This window comes from Canis aureus, chromosome X (assembly GCF_053574225.1).
Source record: "Canis aureus isolate CA01 chromosome X, VMU_Caureus_v.1.0, whole genome shotgun sequence".
In the NCBI taxonomy this organism is placed as follows: domain Eukaryota; kingdom Metazoa; phylum Chordata; class Mammalia; order Carnivora; family Canidae; genus Canis; species Canis aureus.
Genome location: NC_135649.1, coordinates 43,493,250 through 43,515,760, shown reverse-complemented (window position 1 = coordinate 43,515,760; position 22,511 = coordinate 43,493,250). Strand labels below are relative to the sequence as shown.

General features: G+C 43.9%; 1 protein-coding gene across 3 annotated transcripts in view; it reads right to left on the bottom strand.

The window, feature by feature from the left end:
- Window positions 1–14,691, bottom strand: part of MORC4 (MORC family CW-type zinc finger 4) — a 53,359-nt gene extending 38,668 nt beyond the window's left edge. For 2 of the 3 annotated variants that reach the window (XM_077889780.1, XM_077889782.1), the window contains exons 1-5: window positions 14,311–14,691; window positions 14,120–14,192; window positions 8,027–8,159; window positions 2,419–2,636; window positions 1,631–1,778 (exon numbers count right to left, since the gene is read on the bottom strand). In XM_077889780.1, the coding sequence (XP_077745906.1) occupies window positions 1,631–1,778; window positions 2,419–2,636; window positions 8,027–8,159; window positions 14,120–14,192; window positions 14,311–14,412 (674 nt within the window). In that variant the 5' untranslated portion in view covers window positions 14,413–14,691. The remainder of the gene's footprint in view (window positions 1–1,630; window positions 1,779–2,418; window positions 2,637–8,026; window positions 8,160–14,119; window positions 14,193–14,310) is intronic. The other variant, XM_077889783.1, reaches the window with a different exon arrangement.
- Window positions 14,692–22,511: the final 7,820 nt, after the last annotated feature.

Here is a 22,511-nt window from a genome sequence, read left to right as displayed (position 1 = left end):
GAATAAAATTGAGAAACAATTCTTGGCCCTCAGGGCCACCTCAAGCTCTAGTGATACCTCCTCTCATACTTCAGCCTCTATTAGCTCAGAGGTGCTGTGTTGAAAATGTAAAAAACGCCCACCTCACTATAATAGTACATTCTGAATTTTCCAGGATGTTCCTGATTCTTGCTACCTCACTCCACTTGCACACATTCTCTAAGGAGGTTCCCTGCCCTCCTTGCACCCAACCATTCACCATTCAAGGAAAACAGGTCTGGAGAAACTGCTTTTTTTTTTTTTAAATTGGGAAAACCACATACTATATAGCTCTCTTACACATTTTCAAGGCCAACTGAAATAACATTAGCATAAGAAAGCCTCTGAGAAATCCTGCAAAAAAGCAACATGGTAAACTTTGTTTCAGACAGCTTTTCCCCCAGTTATTTTTTTTTTTTAATTTTTTTTTTTTTTAATTTATGATAGTCACAGAGAGAGAGAGAGAGGCAGAGACACAGGCAGAGGGAGAAGCAGGCTCCATGCAGGGAGCCCGACGTGGGATTCGATCCCGGGTCTCCAGGATCGCGCCCTGGGCCAAAGGCAGGCGCCAAACCGCTGCGCCACCCAGGGATCCCTCCCCCAGTTATTGACCATGGAATCTTTTATTCACATAACACCTAATACCATGTAACTGAGAAACAATGTACAAAGAAAAAAGTCTTCTTAATGTGTTTAAATCATTGGAAACACCTCAGGAAAATGATCCTTTATAATATAAATTAAATTTACTTGAGATTTTTCCCAGTAGGACACAGGAAGATCTAAATTACCAATGTATATATATATTTTTAAAAATCTCCTTATTTTATTTTTAATTGAAAGTACTCTTTATAAAATACCAGCATACTTTATACAGTTTTACCAGCTAAGAAATGAGGCAAAATACTTGACCTAAGGAGAAAAAGAATGAATACATCTGATACCCTGTTCTGTTAAAGATACCAGTATCCCTTCTATCTTATATATAAGGTTTGTAGACTTTTGTGGACACTGTTAAATGTATTCTACCAGACATGACAAATTAAACAAATGATGACATATCCTAAAGTATTTCCAGATGGTTTTATTAGCTCTAAACATATGATGTGAAGCCAGTATCATTATTATAGTTCAAATTTATCTGCTTCAAAGATTTTCATACTTCTAAGCCAGCTGCTCTGAAGGCAGAAATAAGAGGTCCTTATTTTCAAAGATCATGTTGTGCTTTGTTATTTCTCTTTCTCATACTTCATTTTCATTGTCAAATGCATAAAATAACTATCATTATTCTATCTCAAAACAATGTCCATGAATCTAAGAAATTCATAATGTATTCTGAAGATCTTATAATAATGTTGAACTGTCTTGGTTATTTCTGGCAATAGCCTCAGAATATGTGGATCTCCACTTTATCAAGCTCCACATCTCACCAGTTAAGAACCACTTTCTCAAACAGGAACTGTGGTTCAATGAAAGTGAAGGAAAGATGTGCAATGAGATCCAAATATGCATCCAAATTTATCTACTCTGCTTCTCTAGAGAGGGGTTTGTCAAGTGTCCTTCATCCTACTACCTTTGCTTACTTGAGTCTATCACCCCTAAGATACAATACCTGCGGATGTTCCAGATGAGAACCCGAGTGCCTTTTTTGCCTGGGATGGCGTCAAACTGGGACAGCAAGTCATTTTCACTGTTGAAAATGGAATAGTTCAAGATGGCTTCTAGGCTGGGCAAGGAGTCCTCAGTGATGATCATTTTTTGTAAGACCAAATACAGTCAAAGAAAAATGAGTATCTTAAAAGGATACGATCAATTTGGGACATCTGGGTTGCATGTTGGGACAAAATATAGTCATACAGTTGGAAGCATGAGCATTATTGCTACAGAAAAAAGGGAAGGGGGAAAATGGAGAAAGGTCACAGAGACACTCAAATTAGTCACCCTTGCAGACTACCGCTTTGAAAATACACTGTGAACCAAAGCTGTTTAAGAAACAGATCAAAGGCTGAATCTTTAGACTCAGGAAGCAATGAGTTCAAACTTTACTGCAGTGTTGCTTGGGTCTAGACAACCTGTCATTCTCATAGAAATAACAGCTTGTCTTAGGTGTATAGGGAAATGACCCATTCTGCTCTCAGATAAGCTGACAAATACTATGTATCTCAAAAACAATGGAAGTTTCAATACAATAAAAAACATTTCTAAGCTTCTATCAACAGTTCTTTTACTTCCAAAAGTATTTCATAGGGTGAAATTCCAGTTAAATTTAGGACACTTGAATATCTCTTTAAATATGAAAACTTTTGATAGCTGGATTTGAGCTGAAGACAAGAGATTTCTATTGTAATAGGCAGATCAGACTCATTCTGAACGGACATTCTCCATTTTCAGAAAGGATATTGTTTTGCTGGTTGAATGGAACAATTGGTACAATAACTGCCTGGGCCTGGACACATTCCAGATAGGTCTGTGATAGGAGTCCAACAGTGAGCGTACCCCCATTCTTGGTGAAGACAAGAGCGTCCTTTCCTAGCCGCATGGAACCTGACTTGAAACCATTACCAAAGATGCCGATGGGACACTGGCTCTTCTTTATTACTTTATCTGTAAAGCCAAAGCTGTAATTACACAAAAAAAAATCAGAAAGGTAAAAAGCATCCTAAGACAGGTTGACAGGCAGAATGGCTTTCAGATGAAAAACACTTATAAAAGTCACTCCTTCTTTCTTCCTTTTGGTACCTCTGGGCAAAACTATCAAGTGAAAGCCATATGACATTACTATGAGGTAGCGGCCCTGGTTCTCCCGTGTGGCTGGTGTGTGTACAGATGCCTCCATCACAGTAGTCAGACTTGATGAACGTGAAGATGGCCTCTTCTTGCTGCCTAACAGGGAGAACTGGAGGAGGCCACGAGCAGCTGCCTTTCTTGTCTGGATAGAATGGTTGTGATTACTAATAGTAAAGTAAGGGTAGGGTGAAAAGGGTGGTTATCTCACAGAGCACATGGGTGTGGGTCACAAAATCAACCCACAGCAGTGCTGGTCAGAAATACCAGACGAGGCATCCCCCCTATATCACCTTCTCGAAATCTGAGAAGTCAGAGGTTGCGTATCTTAACAATTTCAACTCTCCACCCAAAGGATAACCCTTTCAATTCTTAACCTCTGCTCCATCTGCTGAGACAGTTTGTTGGAATGTGGTCAGAGAATAAAAATAGGTAATTAATTCTGCCACTGAATACCAGCAAGCAGCTGCGGTCTGAGGTCTCTCTTGTTTGATCAGGGGGCTTTCATTGGGTCACCTCGACAATCTCTGCAGCCAGATACTTTCCCTTTTCCTAGGCTCCCCATTCCAACACACAACAGAATAACAGAAGCAGAAAAGTGGAAGATACAAAATCCAGAATGATGATTGGCTCCTTCATAGGTCTTCTCTTGCCACAAATAAAATTTTAAGGACTGCTTCTCTCCAGACAAAGTGCATAATGTTGTACGGTAACATTCATTCAATAAATATTGACTGAGTCCCTATTATGTACTATGCATTGTGCTAAAGCACTGGAGACATGATGGTTAGTAAAAAAAAAAAAAAGAAGACTTGATTCTTTCTTTCATGGTTTACAGTCTAAGGAGGGATTTCATCTATTACAGATTAGATGCTTCTCCAATACCAATTAAGTAGACACTCTATCTGCCATGGCTGAGTGGTTTGGCCTTGGTTCTTACTCTTCTGAGCAGGGTTGAGGTGCCTAGTTTCTACTTCCTGAAGGCTGTGGCTTGTGCTTACGCCCTATGAAAGAGGGACCACCTTTTACTTTTCTATTTCAAAACATGTTACACAATAATGCCATCGTGTCCTTCTAGATCCTTCCTAGGAGCTTTGATTATCCTATGGATAATTCCACTCACAGTAAAAGGTAGTTTCTAGGGCAGAAGTTCCTTTGAAAATACCAAAAGATCACGGAGTTTCTGCTGTCTATGGGCCTCAGTAATCCAGGAAATGAACTTCTAGAAGCTGGTAAAATCCAGGCATTCCTAATCCTCTTGTGTAACAAGTGCCTAGAAAAGATTCTAGGAGTTGTTAGGAGGATTACATTATATACTGTCTAGGGGCACCTGGGTGGCTCAGTGGTTGAGCTTCTGCCTTTGGCTCAAGTCATGATCCCAGGGTCCTGAGACCGAGCCCCACATCGGGTTCCCTGCAGGGAGTCTGCTTCTCCCTCTGCCTATGTCTCTGCTTCTCTCTGTCTCTCATGAATAAATAAATAAAATATTTTTTAAAATTATATACTGTCTATACAATACTCTTTTAAACTATAAAGTAGTATTCAGAGCTTAATTTTGAACTAACTCTAGAAGTCATTCTGAGAACTGTCCTGCACTATCCTGTACCACTACTTCAGATTGAATGTTGTTACCTAAAACTCAGGGCTCTTCAGAGATAGTCATCTTACCTGTCACATGGAATAGATTTATGTGCTTATTTCGACTTAAATTATCTCTAGTGCCATGAAAGCTTCACTGAAGTAGTTTAAGGGAAAGTGGTGAATACAGGGAGAATATATTAAATCCCCTCAATTTCCCAGCTTTTCCTGCCTCTTCTGCCACTTAACATTCCTTTTTTCCTTTGTAAGTATAAACCCTCATTGTGTTACTTAGTTTGGAAGAGACCAAATGACTATATGAGCTTGAGGAGATTAAGTAATAGCACGGGGCCAGAAATCAGAAGTGAAAAGGATAAGAGAAGTTAGAAGAGAGGAGCCAGAAGCTCTGGATTTTGTTGTTGTTGTTGTTATGTTCCACTTAACCCATTTATGTTTCTTTTATGCCATTTATGTTCCCATGTTAGGTATTCTGCTTAACTGAAAATTGTGGAATGGATGCCACATACTGATCAAATAACTACCGAGTGTAGAAGCCCTCACAACCAAGAAGAGAATTGTGGGGATGCATTTTATGTAGTTTATGTGTTTATGTAGTTGGTATAGCTCCCTAATTTTCCGAATATCTCTTGGCTTAGACGGTGGCTTCCCTAAGTAAGTCCTGTTCTATCCTTTCATGTAAGAGACACCAATGGTAGTGTTTACATCCCGGCAGGGGGGAAGGGCTTGGATGTCAGCTTTTTGAGTGGAATCCAGGGAGTCAGCAGCTTGCTCCCGAGTTCCTTAGAATGTCAAGATTCTAGAATCTAAAGAGATCAGCTTAAATTGGGACTCTGATCAATGAAACAAACCTCAGCAAATCTGTGGCCATATGAGGGCAGGCAGTGCTGTTTCCTAGATAAATGATACAGAATATAAAGCAATGGAACACTGCTAAACACAGTTATTCTCTGGCTGTTGATTTAGAAGAACAGACCTACTAGGAAATGCACTTCTGAGCAGAGGTGGCAAATATTTTAATCCACAGATCTGTGCCTCTTTTTAATCCCTTACCTTTGAAAGAGCTTTCCTACCTTGTGGAGAAAGGTAACTGAACATATAGACTAGCTGGCTCACCACTATCCCCAGAAGCTAAAGAGAATTCACTGTGGACTTGAAAGGAATTTAATAATAGGCTTTTCCTTCTTAATTTTATTTTCATTGGGATTCTGTATTTATGGGAGAAACTTGCTGCAGCTATAGAACTATTTTATTAGCTCAGAAAAAGGAAGAGTACCATGAAGAGTTGGAAACTATGGGTAAGATTATTACAAATGTTATCGGTGAAATAAGAGTATCAGTGGGCTTAACCATTCTGCACCATTAGAGGTAATTACTTTACTATTATATAAAAGTAATATGTCCCTAACCAAAACCAAATGAACATACTTAATTTTCAAAGCTACCTCTAAAGTCCAATTATTTATAACGAAATTGTGGTAAGTGGAATCCATGGCTAGGAGTTAGGATTAGACTAAATGAACTTTTAAATAAATGGGACCTCCTAGCTCATTAAAGTTAGTTTTAAGATATGATCACAAATAGTATCTGGTACATATACATTAATCCAGGACTCAGTAAAAAATGGTCTAAAATTAATTTTTCAGTATGAAGAACAATGGCCCAGCTCAAATTAGTGGGAAAAATACTTGGTATGGTAACGCCAAAAAATGGTATGACAAGTAAGTTTCTGCCTGTTTTGCTATTTTGTTCCTTGGGGAGGGAACAAAATTATGAATGCATGATACTTACCCCTTTATCCTTCAGCTCAAATGCCACATCTTCAGGGTAGCCTGTTTTGATTCTCTAGACTAGGTTAGGTTAGAGCCTTCCATTATATATTCTCGTTGAAACTGTAGTCTTCCTTCATAGCACTTACCACTAGGTGAGATAACCTATTTAGTTGTATTACTGGTCAATTCTTTGCTATACTTCTCACTAAACCATCAGCCCCTTGAGGGTGAGGATCCTGTCTATCTGGTTCACCACTTTATCTCCAGTGACTTTCACATAGGGGCTCAGTAAAAATTTGTTGAATGAATCTGGAACAAAAATTTTGATTACTTTGAAACCACCCTCCTCTTTTCTCCTGCCTTATAACTATAAGCTCCAGCTTTCATAGAGGTAGTTCTGCCCACAAAACGGAAGGCACTCAGATTTACTGGGCCCACTATCTGGCACCCATGTTGCTGGGATAAAGTGTGGTGGAAAGGAACTATTAAAAAATAGGGAAAAAATGAATACATATGTAATTAGAGGTATCAATGCTTTGGTTCCATTCCATCTAAAATTGTATTTTTTTAATATTAGCTTGAGGAGCTAAATGTAATGCTATAAATTAAAAGATAGGGCCAACTCTATGCCTTTACCAACATACTGGCCACATCTTTATCTTACTTCTAGAAGCTTTCCTCGAATATTCTTCTGATTATGCGGGTCTGAGACACCAAGTACACAGGCTGCTGAGTGGTAAAACCTGACATTTTACTTGGTTAATGCCCAAATTTCATTTCTTTGCTTTGCTGGATCAAAGGGATTTCCCTATAAACGGGGTTACAGAATTAGAATGCCTTCCAAGAGAACTACGACCCATGCTTAAAAAGGGAGGATAGAAGGAAGGAGTTGAGGAAACACTTGTCTTTTACTGAGTAATAAACGAAGATAATCAAGTAGAAACTTATATTCTCAACTACAAACATTTTCAAGTGATTAAATGAACTGAGAGTGGTGACAGAAATCTCAGCCACCAACTTCAGCAGGTAGAAGAGAGAACGCCCTAATTTTGCAATTCTACTGCAACACTTTCCAAGATGATGTGTATGAATGTCTTCTATTCATCTTTCCTGGGGCTTGGTTATACCCAAGCACATTCATGCATTTAATCCAAAGATCATCCCAACTGCAATACTTCTGATCTAAGAATGAGTTAAGGCTAATATCATTTGGAGGAGGTCTCAGACCAGTCAAGGCCTTCAGGTCCTTAAGCTTGCTATTCTCTGCCTGAACTCTTATTCCTTGCTCCCTGATCCTTTACCCTGTTAAATTCTACTACTCACTCTCAGATTGCTTTATTTATTTATAAAGATTTTGCTTATTTATTTATGAGAGATACATACAGAGAGAGAGGCAAAGACACAGGCAGAGGGAGAAGCAGGCTTCCTGTGGGGAGCCTGATGTGGGACTCAATCCCAGAACCCCAGGATCATGAGAGCTAAAAGCAGATGCTCAACCACTGAGCCAGGTGCCCCCAGATCTCAGTTTAAATATCACTTCATCTAAGAGGCTCTGTTGACTTCCTGGATCAGATATGGTTCTCCTCCTGGCCTACCCCATTGCATCCTATCCTTTTCTAGCATACTTGTCATTTTTAAATTATGATTACTGCCTCATTGTCTGAATTGCCAGCTAAACTGTAAGTTCTATGAGGGCAAGAATAGTGTCTACTTCATAACCAGTGCCCTGGCACATAATACATGCTCAATAAATTATTTGCTGAGTGAATAAAGGGAAAGCGAAATATTAAAGAAAATTATGAAGCCTTAAATAGAGTTCATGAACTCGAAACAAGAAAGAATGAAGGCATTTTTACCTGAGCATTCGGTGTAGTTTATGAGGTGTCATCCCACATCCATCATCAGTAAAGGTCAAACAAGATTTATTCTTGATCTCTTCAACATCTATAAAGACTGTCCTGGCGGATACATCTGGATCTACAGCATTATCTGCAAAAGGTAGAAATCTGTAATATTAGATCCCTTTTTCTAGTATTTCAGTAAAATCTCTAGTTCAGTGCCCCAAGACAAAGAAACTCGCCTTTATTCCCCCTAGGTGGATGTCCCCAAAGGTGGGCAGGATGTGTACTTACTAGGTTATGGGAACAATAGATATGATGACAGGTGGGATTGTGAAGCTGCTTTCTAGATTTCATATAATGACTGAACTGCAATGTGTCTTTCGCCCTTCACATTTCGGGATCTGTAGGAAAAATAACTCCTGTACACAAAGCATTTTGCTCCATTTTTATCTTATTCCTCTTTCTTACCTTTCAGGTGCTTCACTGCTCAGGAGCACATACAGTTAAAGGGTGGCTATGGGGAACAGCTGAATTTGCAATTTCAGTACAAATTGATGCATACTATACATGTTACAGTGCATCTGTGAACATTTTGTTTTCTACTTTTTTACATCACCTCCTCTGTTAAAGAACACAGATATTATCACTGTCCCTGTTTATGGCCTAAGAGGCCCTGAAAGAGGTAGAAGTTCAAATGGAAACATTTAATGCCCGCCCAGATTCCAGTGAATGCTAACAAGAATGCTTAGAGAGAAGGAGGGATTCTGCTTCAGTACTTTGTAAAAGTATTAAAGGTGAAGCTGTCCCACTCTCATCAAATAGAGAACACAGAATTAAAGCAGAAAAAAAATTGTAGGTCAAGCTTTAGATTCCTCCTGAGTTAGGTCTTCAAAATGGGCTCATCATTTACGATTCCAAAGGCACCAATATAACCACATTCTAACATATGTGCAAAGTCTACAACCCTAAGGGGTGCCAATGTCTAGAAGCCACATCTTTTATGCCAGAAACTACAGTTCAACTGTCACTCATTGACACATGGACTGTAAAAGTTTCATTAGGACTCGCTGGCCCAGAGGCACCTGAGTGGCTCAGTGGGTTGAGCATCTGCCTTTGGCTCAGGTCATGATCCCAGGGTTCTGGGGTTGAGCCCCGCATAGGGCTCCCTGCTCAGTGGGGCCGCTGCTTCTCCCTCTCCCTCTGCTCCCCTGCTCCTGCTCTCTCACTCTCACTCTATCTCAAATAAATAAATAAAATTAAAAAAAAAAAAGACTCACTGGCCTGAGTGGGAGGGCAGTTTGTATGATCTATCAAATGGGTTCCCCAAGCACTCCTGTCCCTACTAGCTCTTTCACCAAGACTGAGACCTTCCCTTTCACCCCCTTTCCCTTTTTTTTTTAAAAAAAAGATTTTATTTATTCATTCATGAGAGACACACAGAGTGAGGCAGAGACACAGGCAGAGGGAGAAGCAGGCTCCATGCAGGGAGCCCGACATGGGACTTGATCCCGGGATCCCAGGATCATGCTTGGGCTGAAGGCAGGCGCTAAACTGCTGAGCCACCTAGGCTTCCCCCACCCGCCTTCCCTTTTCCCTGGCATCGCCACATGGCTGGGCTGAGAGAGCCAGGTGGGCTCCTGGCTGTATACTTGTCCCACTACCACTGTTGAAATTGTGCCATTTCTCCACTGGGAACATCCCTTACAAGCAAGAGAAATATTACTCATATTCAGAATATCAATTTTTATAATTAAGTTCAGTTACCACCACCTAGATGTGCATAACGTTCACCAAATAAAACAAGACACAGAGTGATTTCAAGGGCCATAAAGATGCTGCCTGTGTTCACTGCTAAACCCCTCACAAACTGTCACCCCAAAAAAGTCATGACAGCAGTAAACCATCACCAATAGTCCCAGAAGGGAGGTAAGAGGTCTGATAATAGTCTATCTTTAAGGGCTAGGTGGGGCCAAAGCCTTGGGTCATGTGGTAAAACAAGTGGGCCAACTTTCATCAGGAATTGTAGGTTTGACATGCAATAGAGGCTTTATCAGAAATACAGTGTTTTACTTTGTGTGAGAGGCAGCAGTTTTTTTTTTTTTTTTTTTTTTGAATTGACAGAAGGATCCAGCACTGGGAAGCTACCTACACTGTTTCAAGAAACCACTTGGCAAGCAGACCCAGAATTGTTTTAGGACTTATCAGTCACTCTTGCTGGCAGAAAGCCAGGGCCATTGAGACGGATACCTTTACCTTGTCAACCGACAGGGCATCGTTTCTATTTTGAAGGCTTTGGACACAGGAGAAAGTTTTTCTAACACTTCATGAACATTCACAAATCAAACACGTAACACCTATCAATTCCAATTCCAAGTTTATGTGACCACACATTCAATGGGTCTGCGTGTGCTTCTCACAAAATCACTTTTCTTCCTTTCCTGTTTACTGCAGATTCTGCCCAAACGTTATTAGATGCTTTTTTTTTTAATGTGGAAACATACCAGAGCATTTTAACACAGGCACTTCAGGGGTTACAACGTAGCTTCCCAGGGAAGCTAGACATTTTATCTCCTTGGTTAGAGGCTGCTGGGGTCCAGGGTGGAGGGGCCCAGCAGCAGCCAGGGGTGGCCCTAGCAGCTTAGGACAAGACAGCAGCAGGCGGCAGTAAGCCCAGCTTTACACTTATCTTCCATCTGAAGTAGCTTTTCCCTTGGCCTCAACAAATGAACTTATAATAATAAGGCACCAATCTGGTGGCTGGTTTCAATCCGATCTCTTGCTGCTGAACCTTCCAAAAATTTACCAACCTGTAGCACATGCTATCCCAGCCGGCACTGCCTATAAACAGGCAGGACAGCAAGAGAGAACCCCTGCTCCCTGCCACTACCCCCTACTTAGGCAAGAACTACACTACCAGAGCCTGGGATGTCTTTATCCCCCTAACCTGGCCCATACAACCTCATGTGCTCCCGGATCCCAAGAAGTCCTCTCTCTCCTAACTTGGCCCATGCTCCCCGGAGCAGGAGGACCCTATCTCTGCCTCCCCTTGCCCCCCTTAGGCAAGAACATGAGAAACATGATCCTAGGGAATCTATCTTCTCCTGTTAACCTGGTCCACCCGACTCCTGGTCAATAAATAAATAAATAAATAAATAAATAAATAAATGCAGCATTCCAACTGAATGAAGCCTCATAGCTCATCAGAATCTGGGAGGCAGTGAGAAACTGTCCTGTGATGGCCTCTCTGAGGTAGCCCTTTGCAAGCCTCCCATCCTCTTCTATTCCAGGAGGGCCCTATGTGGATTCCTGCAAGGCTGCCAGGGCCAAACTGCTGCCATACAGACATCCTACATGTATCTAAAAGCATTCTTGTTTAAAATTAAGGTCACCATCCTTCCAACACAAGCCTATTCATCCTCTGTTCCATATATACAAATATACAGATACATATACAAATATACACACACACATAGACACACAGAGCCAGCATTCAAATGACCACAAGTTTGATTCAAAAATTTTTTATCTCTCACTTTCTCTTACCCTATGTATCCCTAAAATCTCTCACATCTAGCTTTTTCTAGTCCCATTGTCACTTTCTTAGTTTACAGTTTATTCCATCTCATCTGGATTATCACCGTAACCTCCTAGTCAGTCTTTCGAAGCCATGGCTCTCCTCCAATCCATCTTTTACACACTGCTGCAAGATTAACTTTCCTGAAGCACAGTTCTGATCAGGACTTTCCCCTGTTCAGAAAACTTCAGGCTAAAAAGCCAAATACCTGGGTCTCCTGGTCCCACCCTGGTCCCAGGCCGCCTTTCTGACCTCATTACCTACTTGGTACTTGGAGTAAAAAGACCTGCACTTGAGTTCTTGACCTGCCACTTACTAGACATGCAACTTTGGACAAGTCAGTTCACTTCTTTGACCCTCTGTATCTTGATCTGCAGCATGAGAATAATAATGATGATAATGACAATAATAATATTAATGATAATCATGCCATATAATAATATCTCAAGGGGTACAGTTAAAAATGTACTTGTGACAGCCCTTTAGAAACTCTCTAAGGATCTACAGTTGTGACAATTTGTAAACTCCACGCTCTAAAGAAACTCAATGACTCCGTATTCTTTGTGCCTTTGTTCATGCAGTTGCTTCTTTTGCCTGGAATGCCCTCCCCTCCCCACACCCAAATCCACATGTCCCAATCCTTCAAATCTCAGCTCAAATGTCAGCTCCTCTACAAAGCCTTTCCTAACCCTCCTCTTCCTGGTAAGCTGGAAGTCATCCCTCCTTCCTCTGAATTCCCACAGCACTCGAAATGTAGATCTTTGCTGATATGTCACTTTCTATTTAACTGTTACTCAAAGCATAAACCTTATATACCTTCTCCCCCTACTAAAAAAGTGAGACTATCTTGTATTCATTTTTTTCCTGCCATAGTGGCCTTGCCCATGGCGAATGCTCCATAAATATTCACTGAATGAAGGAGTCACTAGAAAATTAATGCATGAATGGAGGAGAAAAATATTGAGAACAAACCTAAAATGAAAGCTTTGGATTACCAGTAACACTTTGCTCTCCTTTTTCTCTCTGATTGTTAATGTTACCACAAATAGCTGTGATTTGGTGTAAAAAACTGCATTCCACATGCATGTGCACAGGGACACGTGTCTGTGTATCTAATACACACATGCTCTCAGAGGAGACATCTTAGGCCAGGCTTAGGTTCTTTTTGTTTAATGCTTGGGCCAAAAATAATCTAGCATATTCTAAATTGCATACAGAACACACACTCTTTGGATCACCTGTAAAGTTCAGTACACAGTTCGGGGTAGGTACACCCAGTTTTACACAGTGAAGCTGTCCGGGAAGAACACACCTCTGTCTCCCATTTCCCCCCTAAGTAAATTGTTACTTTTCCCTCTTTTTCCTTTCTTATAAGCTACAGGCACTGAGATCTCATTCCACAGAGCAGAATTTCTCTCCAAGCATGGTGCAAACCCTTAAAGATCCAGTTCTTGTTCTCTAGGATTCAAAATGCATCAATGTCAGTGTTTTTCTTTTTCCCCTTGCACCTTCAAAAGAACAGTCATACATAATGTAAGCATTCTTGTTATGGTCCAACTAATAATCCTTCCAAAGAGCTCTTTTTTTTTTTTTTCCCAAAGAGCTCTCTTAACCCTCCTGCTGCCTGCTGACTTCTAGCTCAAAACAGCTCGGCCCTGTGGGGCCACAGCAATTGCTTCAGTAGGGGTGGGGCTCCTCTGGCGAGCCTGGAAACCACTTTCAAGATTTTATTCTGTGCTACCTTGTCCCAATACCGGCTCTCCCTTCCCTCCATTTCCAAAACATTTACAAATGCGCTGTTTGAGGCATTTTGTCCAGGAATGCCTTTCTTCTTTGCTTTCCACACAGTATTTAGCACACTACTGCAAAAGCTGGTGTACTTGGCTTCAAGGGATCAACTGAAAACGCTTTAAAAGCAAACCCCGGTGGAGCGAGAGGTTAAGTGCTCAGTGTTCATTCCAGCGGTGTGGGGGCGCTCGTGGACCACGGACCCAGCTCTCCACAGTCGCAGGGAGCCAAATGCACTCGTGTCATCTCTTAAAAGATGTCTCATCATTCCCAGAATTTCTGGTCCCAAAAGTTAAAGGACTCCGTCTTCCAGACTTTTCTCTAGGACCCTACCGGCTCCTCCACAATGCCCCTCTGCTAGCTTGGCGCCCTCCGTCGGTCGCCAGTCCCTGCGGAGCCCAGCTGCCCCGGGGCCCGATATTTTTATGCATCTCCTTTTGATTATTAACTAAGCTATCCTAAAGTGCCCGGAACATCACGATCCAGAGAGAAAAAGCGCACGGGCGTCCTAACTCTCCGGACACACCTTGTTTCCTCCGCTTTATCCGCGAGACCTCGTTCCCCCGGGGCCAGAGAGCCGCCCCCTCCTCCGCCTGCGGGGCCAGGACGGTCCCAACGCCACCCACCCCAGCCCCGCCCCGCCCCGCTCCGCCCCGCACCGCTCCGCGCTTTCCTCTCGCGTCTGCGGCACCACGTTGGCACCACTGCCTCGGGCGATCGCGGCCAAGCCCGCCCTCGCCACTCACCTAGCAGCTCCGCGATGGCACTGAAGGGTCGCGTGTGGCTGCTGGAGTTGCTCTGTAGGTAGCGGGGGCTCATCTGGGGGCGAGAGAAGGTCCCGTCCCGCGTGAGGCCTCGGCCCGCCGGGCCCTCCCCGCTCGCCCCCCGCAGCCCCGGGGCCCGCGCGCGCGTCCGCCCCCTCGGGCCCCCGACCTACCGTGCTCAGGCGGATCCCGAAGGCCTGTGGGCCGCCGCTCGGCCGGGCCAGCCCGCTGCCCGGCGCGCCAGGGCCTGCGGGGGCCCCTCGGTACAGGAGCATTTTTTTGGCCGCCACGATACTCGTTTGCTGCCGCCGGACTCCTCGCCCGGCCGTCCCGGACTGGCCCTCGCTCACTCTCCCTCGCAGCTGGCGGCAGCCGTCCGGGGCTGGCTGGCCCTCCTTGCTCCCCCCGCAGCTGGCGGGGGCGGGGCACGCTCCAGCCACCTGTCCCGGGCGGGAGGGGTGAGGCCGGCAGTGCCGAGCGGCGGCCCCGCCCTGTCAGCACCTCTCCCGACCCGCGGACTGCCTGCCCGGGCGGCCTCAGGGCCGTACAGAAATATGGCGACCTCCTGACAGCCGCTCCTTGATCCCCGCCCCTAATTAATTCTTGGCGTTTGCCATAGGCCAGGCCGCTGAGCGGGAAAGCGCGGGGGGGGGGGTGGTGGGAATGAGGCAAGAGGAGGAAGAGGTTGTAGGGATTTCTGGAACGGAGTCCCAGTTAGGCTGCATGACTAACGGGCAGGATAAGACAAGTCTTACAAGTTCGAAAGACTACAGTTTTGCTATCTGGGAAGATAGCAGGCTCGCATGATGGGAAAGCATTCTGACTATGCTGGCTCCAGTGCCTCCAGGAGCACCCAGAACTTTCTGGAAGGCAACTGGCAACTCATCTTCAAAGCTTTGCAAGCGTGGGGGAAGCATTGCAAGCGCGCAGGGAGGCTGATTATAAAAGAAAACTTTGGAATGCACGTACATGCCCCAAATACAAGATTGGTTGAGTTACAGAGGACCCATGGAATGGAATGCTATGCAGATCTTGAAGGCCATAGTTGTAGATGAATATTTATTGATGTGGAAAATATTCACGAAGGTATTAAAGAAACCAGAAGACCCAACATGGTCTGTAACGTTATATCTTTTTTTTTATCGGAAAATAAGCATATATATACACACATATTCACACATACGTAATACATATGCATGCATATACACACACAATGAAAAACACTTGAAATGACGTATTCCAAGATATCTCCAGGTCTGGAACTATAAATGTGTTTATTTTTTTATTTGCATTTTCTAATTTTTGTACTATCACATATACACTGATTATAGAAAAAAACGCTTTTTAAAGAAGATTTTATTTATTTGACAGAGAGAGAGAGAGAAGCAGGCACCCTGCTCAGCATGGGGACTGATCCCAAGATCCTGGGATCATGACCTGAGCCAAAGGCTCACCGACTGAGCTGCCCAGGTGCCCCAGAAAAAAAGATTTTTAATTAAAAAAATAACATTCCGTGGTATGGATAAACCATAATTTATTTGACCATCCTTCTAGGATAACTCAAGTTGTTTACGACTTTTTTTTTTCACAACACAAAAAGTGCTGCCTCAGACATTCTCGTGTATAGATCATTAATTCCTGGTACTATAATTTATACAGAATGTTGCTGTCTAATAGCATGTACATGGTTTACTCTTAATAACTATTGTAAGATGGGAGCAATTTGCCCTCCCAGCAAGTCAGCTATTCTGCCATGCTCATAGTGCTAGATATCTGGTGCTGCTCCTTGGACTTCTTGCCCATCTTTTGAATAAAAGATAGTATCTCCTTATTGTTTTAATTTGCATTTCCCCATCTACCAGTGAAGCTGAAATGTTTGTTGTCATTTGAATCTACTTCTCTATAAGTGCCTGTTTATATCCTTTGAGCATCATTTTTCCTTCCATTGAGTTCTTTGCATTTGTCCTTTTCCTGGTATCCTAAAAAAATATTTTTTTAAATACACAAAAGTACGGAGAATGATATAACGAATCCCCATATACTTATTACTCAGATTCAAAAATTATCAAGACTTTGCCATACCTGTTTATATATTCTTTTTTCTTTTGTTTTTAATTTCTGTAAGCAATTTAGAGCAAGTCTCAAACATCATACCATTTTACCCTATATACGTCAGTGTCCTCTGAAAACATGGACCCTTTTCTTAAAAACTTAACCACAATGCCACTTTCACCCTAACCATAATTCATAACAACTCTTAATGTCCTCTAGTACCACTTCATATTCTGATTTCCTCAATTATCTCAAAAATTTGCCTTTCTTTTACACTTGCTTTGTTTAAACCTAGATCCAAACAAGATGCACACATTGCACTTGGTATTTGCCCTGAACCTACTTTAATTTAAAACAATCTCCACGCTTTTACTTCATGCTCTTAAGTTGCTGAAGAAATGAAGTTACTTGTACTGTTGAATGCCCTTACATTCTCATTTGTCTGTTTGCTTCTTCATATTGTCACTTAGCTTGCTCCTCTTGTTAGAGGAATAAGTGTAACTTAACTATAAATCATCAGTTGGCTCTGAAGCCTTCATTAGAGTCTGGTACAAAGGTATTTTGAAAGCAGGAATGCTCATAGATGGTGCTATAGACTTCAGCTGCATCGCATCAGGAAGTACATGGGATCCAACACTTAATGATATTCAGATTGATCAGTGGGTTCAGGTGGAGGCAGCCTGTATATTCCACCCTAGAATTCTCCATCAGCCTTTTACTTTATGGTCTCATCAATCGATATTTGTTGGCTGAAAAAAAATTTTATTGGAGTTGCAAAACAATCATTCTCATCCCATAATTTTTTTAAATGTATGAACTGGAGCCTTCTATGTAGAACTTCCCCTCATCGACCACAGCTGTTTGGTTACTCTGAAATATAATTTGTATAGATAGGACAGGATAAATGCTCAATTCTTTACTTTTCAGTGACAATTTCATGGTGAAGTGCTGGTGCCTGCAGTAGAATCTGGGATGTACCAGCCTGTCTCCCATTTCAATAAAGGCCTTTTTGGCTGAGCTGCTGAGAGCACTGTTGGCAAGATGACTAGCCCCTTCAGGGATTGCCCAGGTACAGAAAGTTGCCTCACTCAAAGGTCACAAAGTCTTCTGAGGCAACCCACATTGTCTGATCAAAGAAGTAGTATAAAAGGCTTTACCGGGATCCCTGGGTGGCGCAGCGGTTTAGCGCCTGCCTTTGGCCCAGGGCACGATCCTGGAGACCCGGGATCGAATCCCACGTCGGGCTCCCGGTGCATGGGGCCTGCTTCTCCCTCTGCCTATGTTTCTGCCTCTCTCTCTCTCTGTATGAGTATCATAAATAAATAAAAAAAAAAGACTTTACCATCTCAGCCTGACTTGGGACAATTCTGAGGGGTCATTCTAAATCCAGATATCTTTGTGGGGCTGGCTGGGGCTGCTGTTGGGCCTGCAATGCAGCTCCACTTCTCCTATGCCATCACCAGCTTCCTTTCACAGATGCTAATCCAAAAGACACCTCTTTTTCTTTCTTTCTTTTTTCCAAAAGACCCCTCTTAGTAAGTATCCTGTATGCTACATTCTGTTTTGGAGTCTGTTTCCTGGGGAACCCAAATTATGACACTTGAACCTGAGACTTATCCAAGAAATCGGTGCTCAGATGGGATTTGGGAGCTAGGTCACTCACTGCCCAGTTGGCATTTGAGACCACACCATAGATAGCCCCCTGCCACAAGGTGGCAGTCCTATTATTGTTAAGATCTTTACCAGGTGGTGAATGGAATGGTATATTGGTAGAAGGGAACATACAATCTGGTATTTGAGAAATATGGGGGGAGATAGGAGCTCCAAGGTGAATAGAATGCCGTGGTTATTGAGCTCCAAAGATGATTTAACTCCCAACCGAGACAGGTTTGCTAATGCCCAAATCAGAATGCTTCCTGGGAAAGAATAGGACCCTGACACATGGCTTGCAGTTATCTAGATTGATGCCACCAAAATCTCGAATCCCCAGATTCCTCTACAGACCTGATTTGACTTCCCTACTGATCATTTCTTCCCCCTCTCACTTGGAGATGATGCAGAATGACTCCTCCACAAGACAATGTGTGCATTCACTTTCCCTCCTGGCCACTGGGCCTATAACAAGGGTTAAGGCAGAGCCTGAACATGCGAGGCCTGCTAAGGGAGAAAAGTGACTCTGTCCCCAGGAAGCTGCAAAATCTAGCCAGCCTGGAGGAACAGGAGCTGGCAGAGTTCACATGGAATTGGATCCTGTGAGTGCTTTGGTCAAGGGAGCTAGACTATAATGTTGGATAAAAGTGAGTTCATCAACAGTCTTCTGGAATACACCCTGGCAAGGACCCCAAGAAATGATACAAACTCACTACTGAGGTAGCTCCTTAGAAGTACAGAAAAAGTGATGATCCATGCCAGTGAGGTTGACATGCCATCAGTGCTGTGGCAATAGTGGAAGAAGGGACCAGAAGATTCAGAGCTGGGCATACTAGCATGGATCTACTAAGCAAGACTAGAAAACTAACCAGAAAGCCACAGGATACACCGTTTACCAAAGACAAGGAATGAGTTGGTGAGAGGGGTACCAGCATCCCTAAGGAAGTCAGTGGTGACTCTGCAGCAAGTCAGGCCTGACAGTGGGAGTGTCTGCTGCGGATCTAGCTCACCGTAGCAGACTGTAGAGCTCTGACACAACGGAGAGCCTTGGCTGAATGTGGCCATCACATGTCAGGTGGGTGCAATTGCCATACTGAGTGGCAGAGGTCAGCAGAGAAGCAGAGAGTCTCAAGTGCAGTTATGGAAATAGAAGATAGCATCCCTGGGGGAAGAATGCATGGGCAAGGATAGTGTCCACTTGGGCGATGTTCTAATCAGAACTCTCATGTATTTGGAGCGGGCATTCATAATTTTCCTTCCAGAGTGACCCACTGCCATTTCTTCCTCTCAGCACAGCAGAAACATTTAAAAAGCCCCATGTGGCCCTCACTTTTATTTGACTCAAGGCTTGGAGCTTCTAAAATTACCCATTTACCGCTTTCTTCTAAGGTGTGCGGTCCATGTGTCTCTTGTTTGCTTTGGGTTGTACTAAGTACTAGTGTGTTTACTACTTGGATTTGGTGTTTAAACAAAACCTTTGTGTCCTCCCAAGATTGTGGCCTCTCGATTGGCAGCTGGGGCCAGAGGCTGCCCCTCAGCCCCTCCTCCGCTCCCCAAGACAGAGGGACGATCCTGAGGGGCCAATGGAGCTGCTGGAAATTTAGGATTTGGCCTCCTCCAGGCCTGGCTGCTACTGCACAGCAATAAACAAAAGCAGCAAATGAATCTATACAAATACCATCGCCGTGGCTCCACAGGGTAGTAAAAAGGCTGTAGCACAAGGTTCCGCATACTTCACCCCCGAACAGGGCTGCAGCAGCAGCTGGCACATTTTAAGGGAGCACTCCACTGAACAGATCCTGTCTGTGGGCAGAGCATGGGTGGTGGTTGTAAAACCCCGGGTCTTGCTTCAAGATGAAGAGCAGAGAAATGCTTGAGCAGGGTGTGGTGGGGCCCTTTGACAACCCCCAGCCTGTCCTTGGCTGTCTCTTGGGATGGAGCTTTAGACCTCAAGGCCAGGCTCACCCTGATCCAGGGCCTTGGGTCTAAAGCCCTGAGCCATCTACTTTGATCTTTTCTATTTCTGCCCAGTCCAGGCTGAGTTCCCCTGGCCATTGGTTCAGGCAAATGAAGGAGCCCTGGAAGAACCAGAAAAGCACGTTGCATTTCCTCCTGGCTGATTCACCTAGAACAGGTGGCTCGAATTGTATGACACAACATGTACTTGTTACCATGCAGGGTGCTCCTGAGGGGTGGAGGGGCTCTTCCTAGCATCTTTTGACTCAGTCTCTAGGTCACTTGTCCCACGTCCCTGGATGGATGTGCTAGAGAGGGAGCCCAAGAGGATTCAGTGTGGGAGGGCTGCAGGATGGGGTAAAAGGGTCGAGAGTCAGAAAGCACAGGTTCCCATCCTGACTCCACTGAATTGGCCTATGACCTCGGATGTGCATCACAGGCCACATTCCTAGGGAGGTAGAACATGAGACAGAGCCTTGTGGGCAGGAGGTCTCTTGGGGAACCCTCTCATGGTCAACACCTACAGGGAATGAAGAAAGCAGGACTGAACAGAGGAGGAAGCTGAACTGCAATGCAGCCATAACAAATGCCTCAGCCCACCCCACAGGAGCTCTGGATCCAGCATGGCCCCTCAGAGTTGTCCTAAATTGTGGTAAAGGGGCTGGTGCTTCATACTCCTACACTGACCAGTCACCTGGGGTGGGTGCGTGACTTTGGGCATGGTTGGTCTCTTTAGCCAAGGGCCACCGCTGGGGAGGGGCTCAGCTGTGCACGGAAAACCACCAATACTCCCTCCAGCGGGGGAAATGGGGGCTTCAGCACTAAAGGGTAGAAGTGGAGCTGGGCAGTGCCCTACAGCATCCCTTCGGTGTGTCACCTCCCCTTTCTGGGTCTCAGTCTTCCCTTCTGTCAGATTGGTGCTGAGGGTCCCTTCCAGCTCCAGGGCTCTCTGATTCCACCAACCCACCCCCTCAACTCTTACCACACCTCCCGTTCCCTTAAGCTACACCCAGTTTAACATCCCACCCCTTGTTAAATTTTTACAAGGACTCGTCATTGACTGTGGCAAAGTACAAATTCCTTGGTAACTTTCCTGATCCTCCACGATCTAACCCCAACCTATCCCCTCAGTCTCCTTCCCCGTTATTTACTCTCCATGGGGAAATTTTTGTTTCTACTGTGTTTTCCCAGAAAACACTCTTCCCTCATTTCTTCTGCTCCTTCAGTAAGGATGTGTTGTTTATGCTTTCATGAGCAGAGCCACTGAAAGGGTTATGCAGTCAGAGCTGCGACCTGGGCCCAACTCTTTTAGCTATGTGACCTTGGGCAGGTCACTCAAGGTCTTCAGATGAGGCTCAGTTGCCTCATCTGAAAAAAATGGGAATGTCTTCTTTTTATCGATGTCTTTTTGTATGGTTGTCGCAAGAAGCAAGTGAGGAGACATAGATAAAGGGCTTAGTGCAAAGCCTAACATAACTCATAAATGTTAGTTCTCTTCCCTCTTCCCTTTGTTGAAATAGCTGAACCTGAACAATATTATCCAGTAATTCGTTTCAAATATGTTTAGAATAAAGAAATGTTGTACATAATGTGGTACTTTTCTCTCGAATTCTTAAGAAAAACCAAGTCACTCAGAATTTTTAACCTGGTGTAGAATCAATCTCCAATCTGTTTGGGATGCCCCTTCATCTGTGTCTCTCTCAGTGGCCAAGGCATCTCTGCCTCAGTCACAAGAACATAGAATCCTCTTTATTCCCTTGGCAAAGAGGTGGTAGTTAATGTCACCTGGGAACTTGTTGGAAACACACATTCTCAGCCACCACCCTGCCAGACCTACTGATCAGAAGCTCTGGGGATCTTGGCCAGCAATCTGGATTTTACCAAGCATCCCCTGCCCCAGATTACCCAGACCCCTGCTCAGTTTGAGAGCCACCTCTGCTCTCTAGCACAGGGCTCAAAACAGGCCAAATGTTCTGGGGTCCATTGGTGCCTCAGTTTCCTATACCACCCGGAAAGAGAAAGGCATGACAGCAGGAGTTAGATGACTTCAGAAGAGACAGAGCCTTAGGCAGGATGTCCCAGGTATAACTTATGCTCTTCAGCCACATCTTCCTGGTAGGTGTTCCAGGAATAGCTTGTGCTGAGCTCTGCCCAAGGCCTGGTGCATTGACTTAGAAACTCTTCCAGGTCATATGGCACATTCCCTGCCTCTGTACAAATCCTCTCAGAACCAGAGACTTCTGACCTTCAAGCCTACTCAGCATAGCCCCTAAAGCAGTAGTTCTCAAAGTGTGGTCCCCAGACTAACAGTAGCCATACCACCAGGGAACATGTTTGAGATGCAAATTCTCAGGCCCACCCCAGCCTATTACAGGTGATTTTCATTAAAGTTTGAGATTCATTGGCCTAGACTTTGCAAACTAGTCTAACTTAAACTGCTTTCCCAACCTTCCCATTCTCTGGCTACTTCTTCCTTACTACACAGAAGATAAAAAGGAAGGCAAAACCATATTGGTGGGGAGAATATATGAAGCCCTGTTTCTTAGTTAGAAGGGATTCCCTTTCCACTTTACTCTTTGGATTTCTCTTTTCTGACCAATCATTTCGAATGGGACCTGTGGCTGGTCTAACTTGATTTACATTTAGTACTTATTTCTCCAATGGCTTGCTGCTACTGGTAAAAGCTTCGGTACACAAAACAGAACTTTTGGAATAC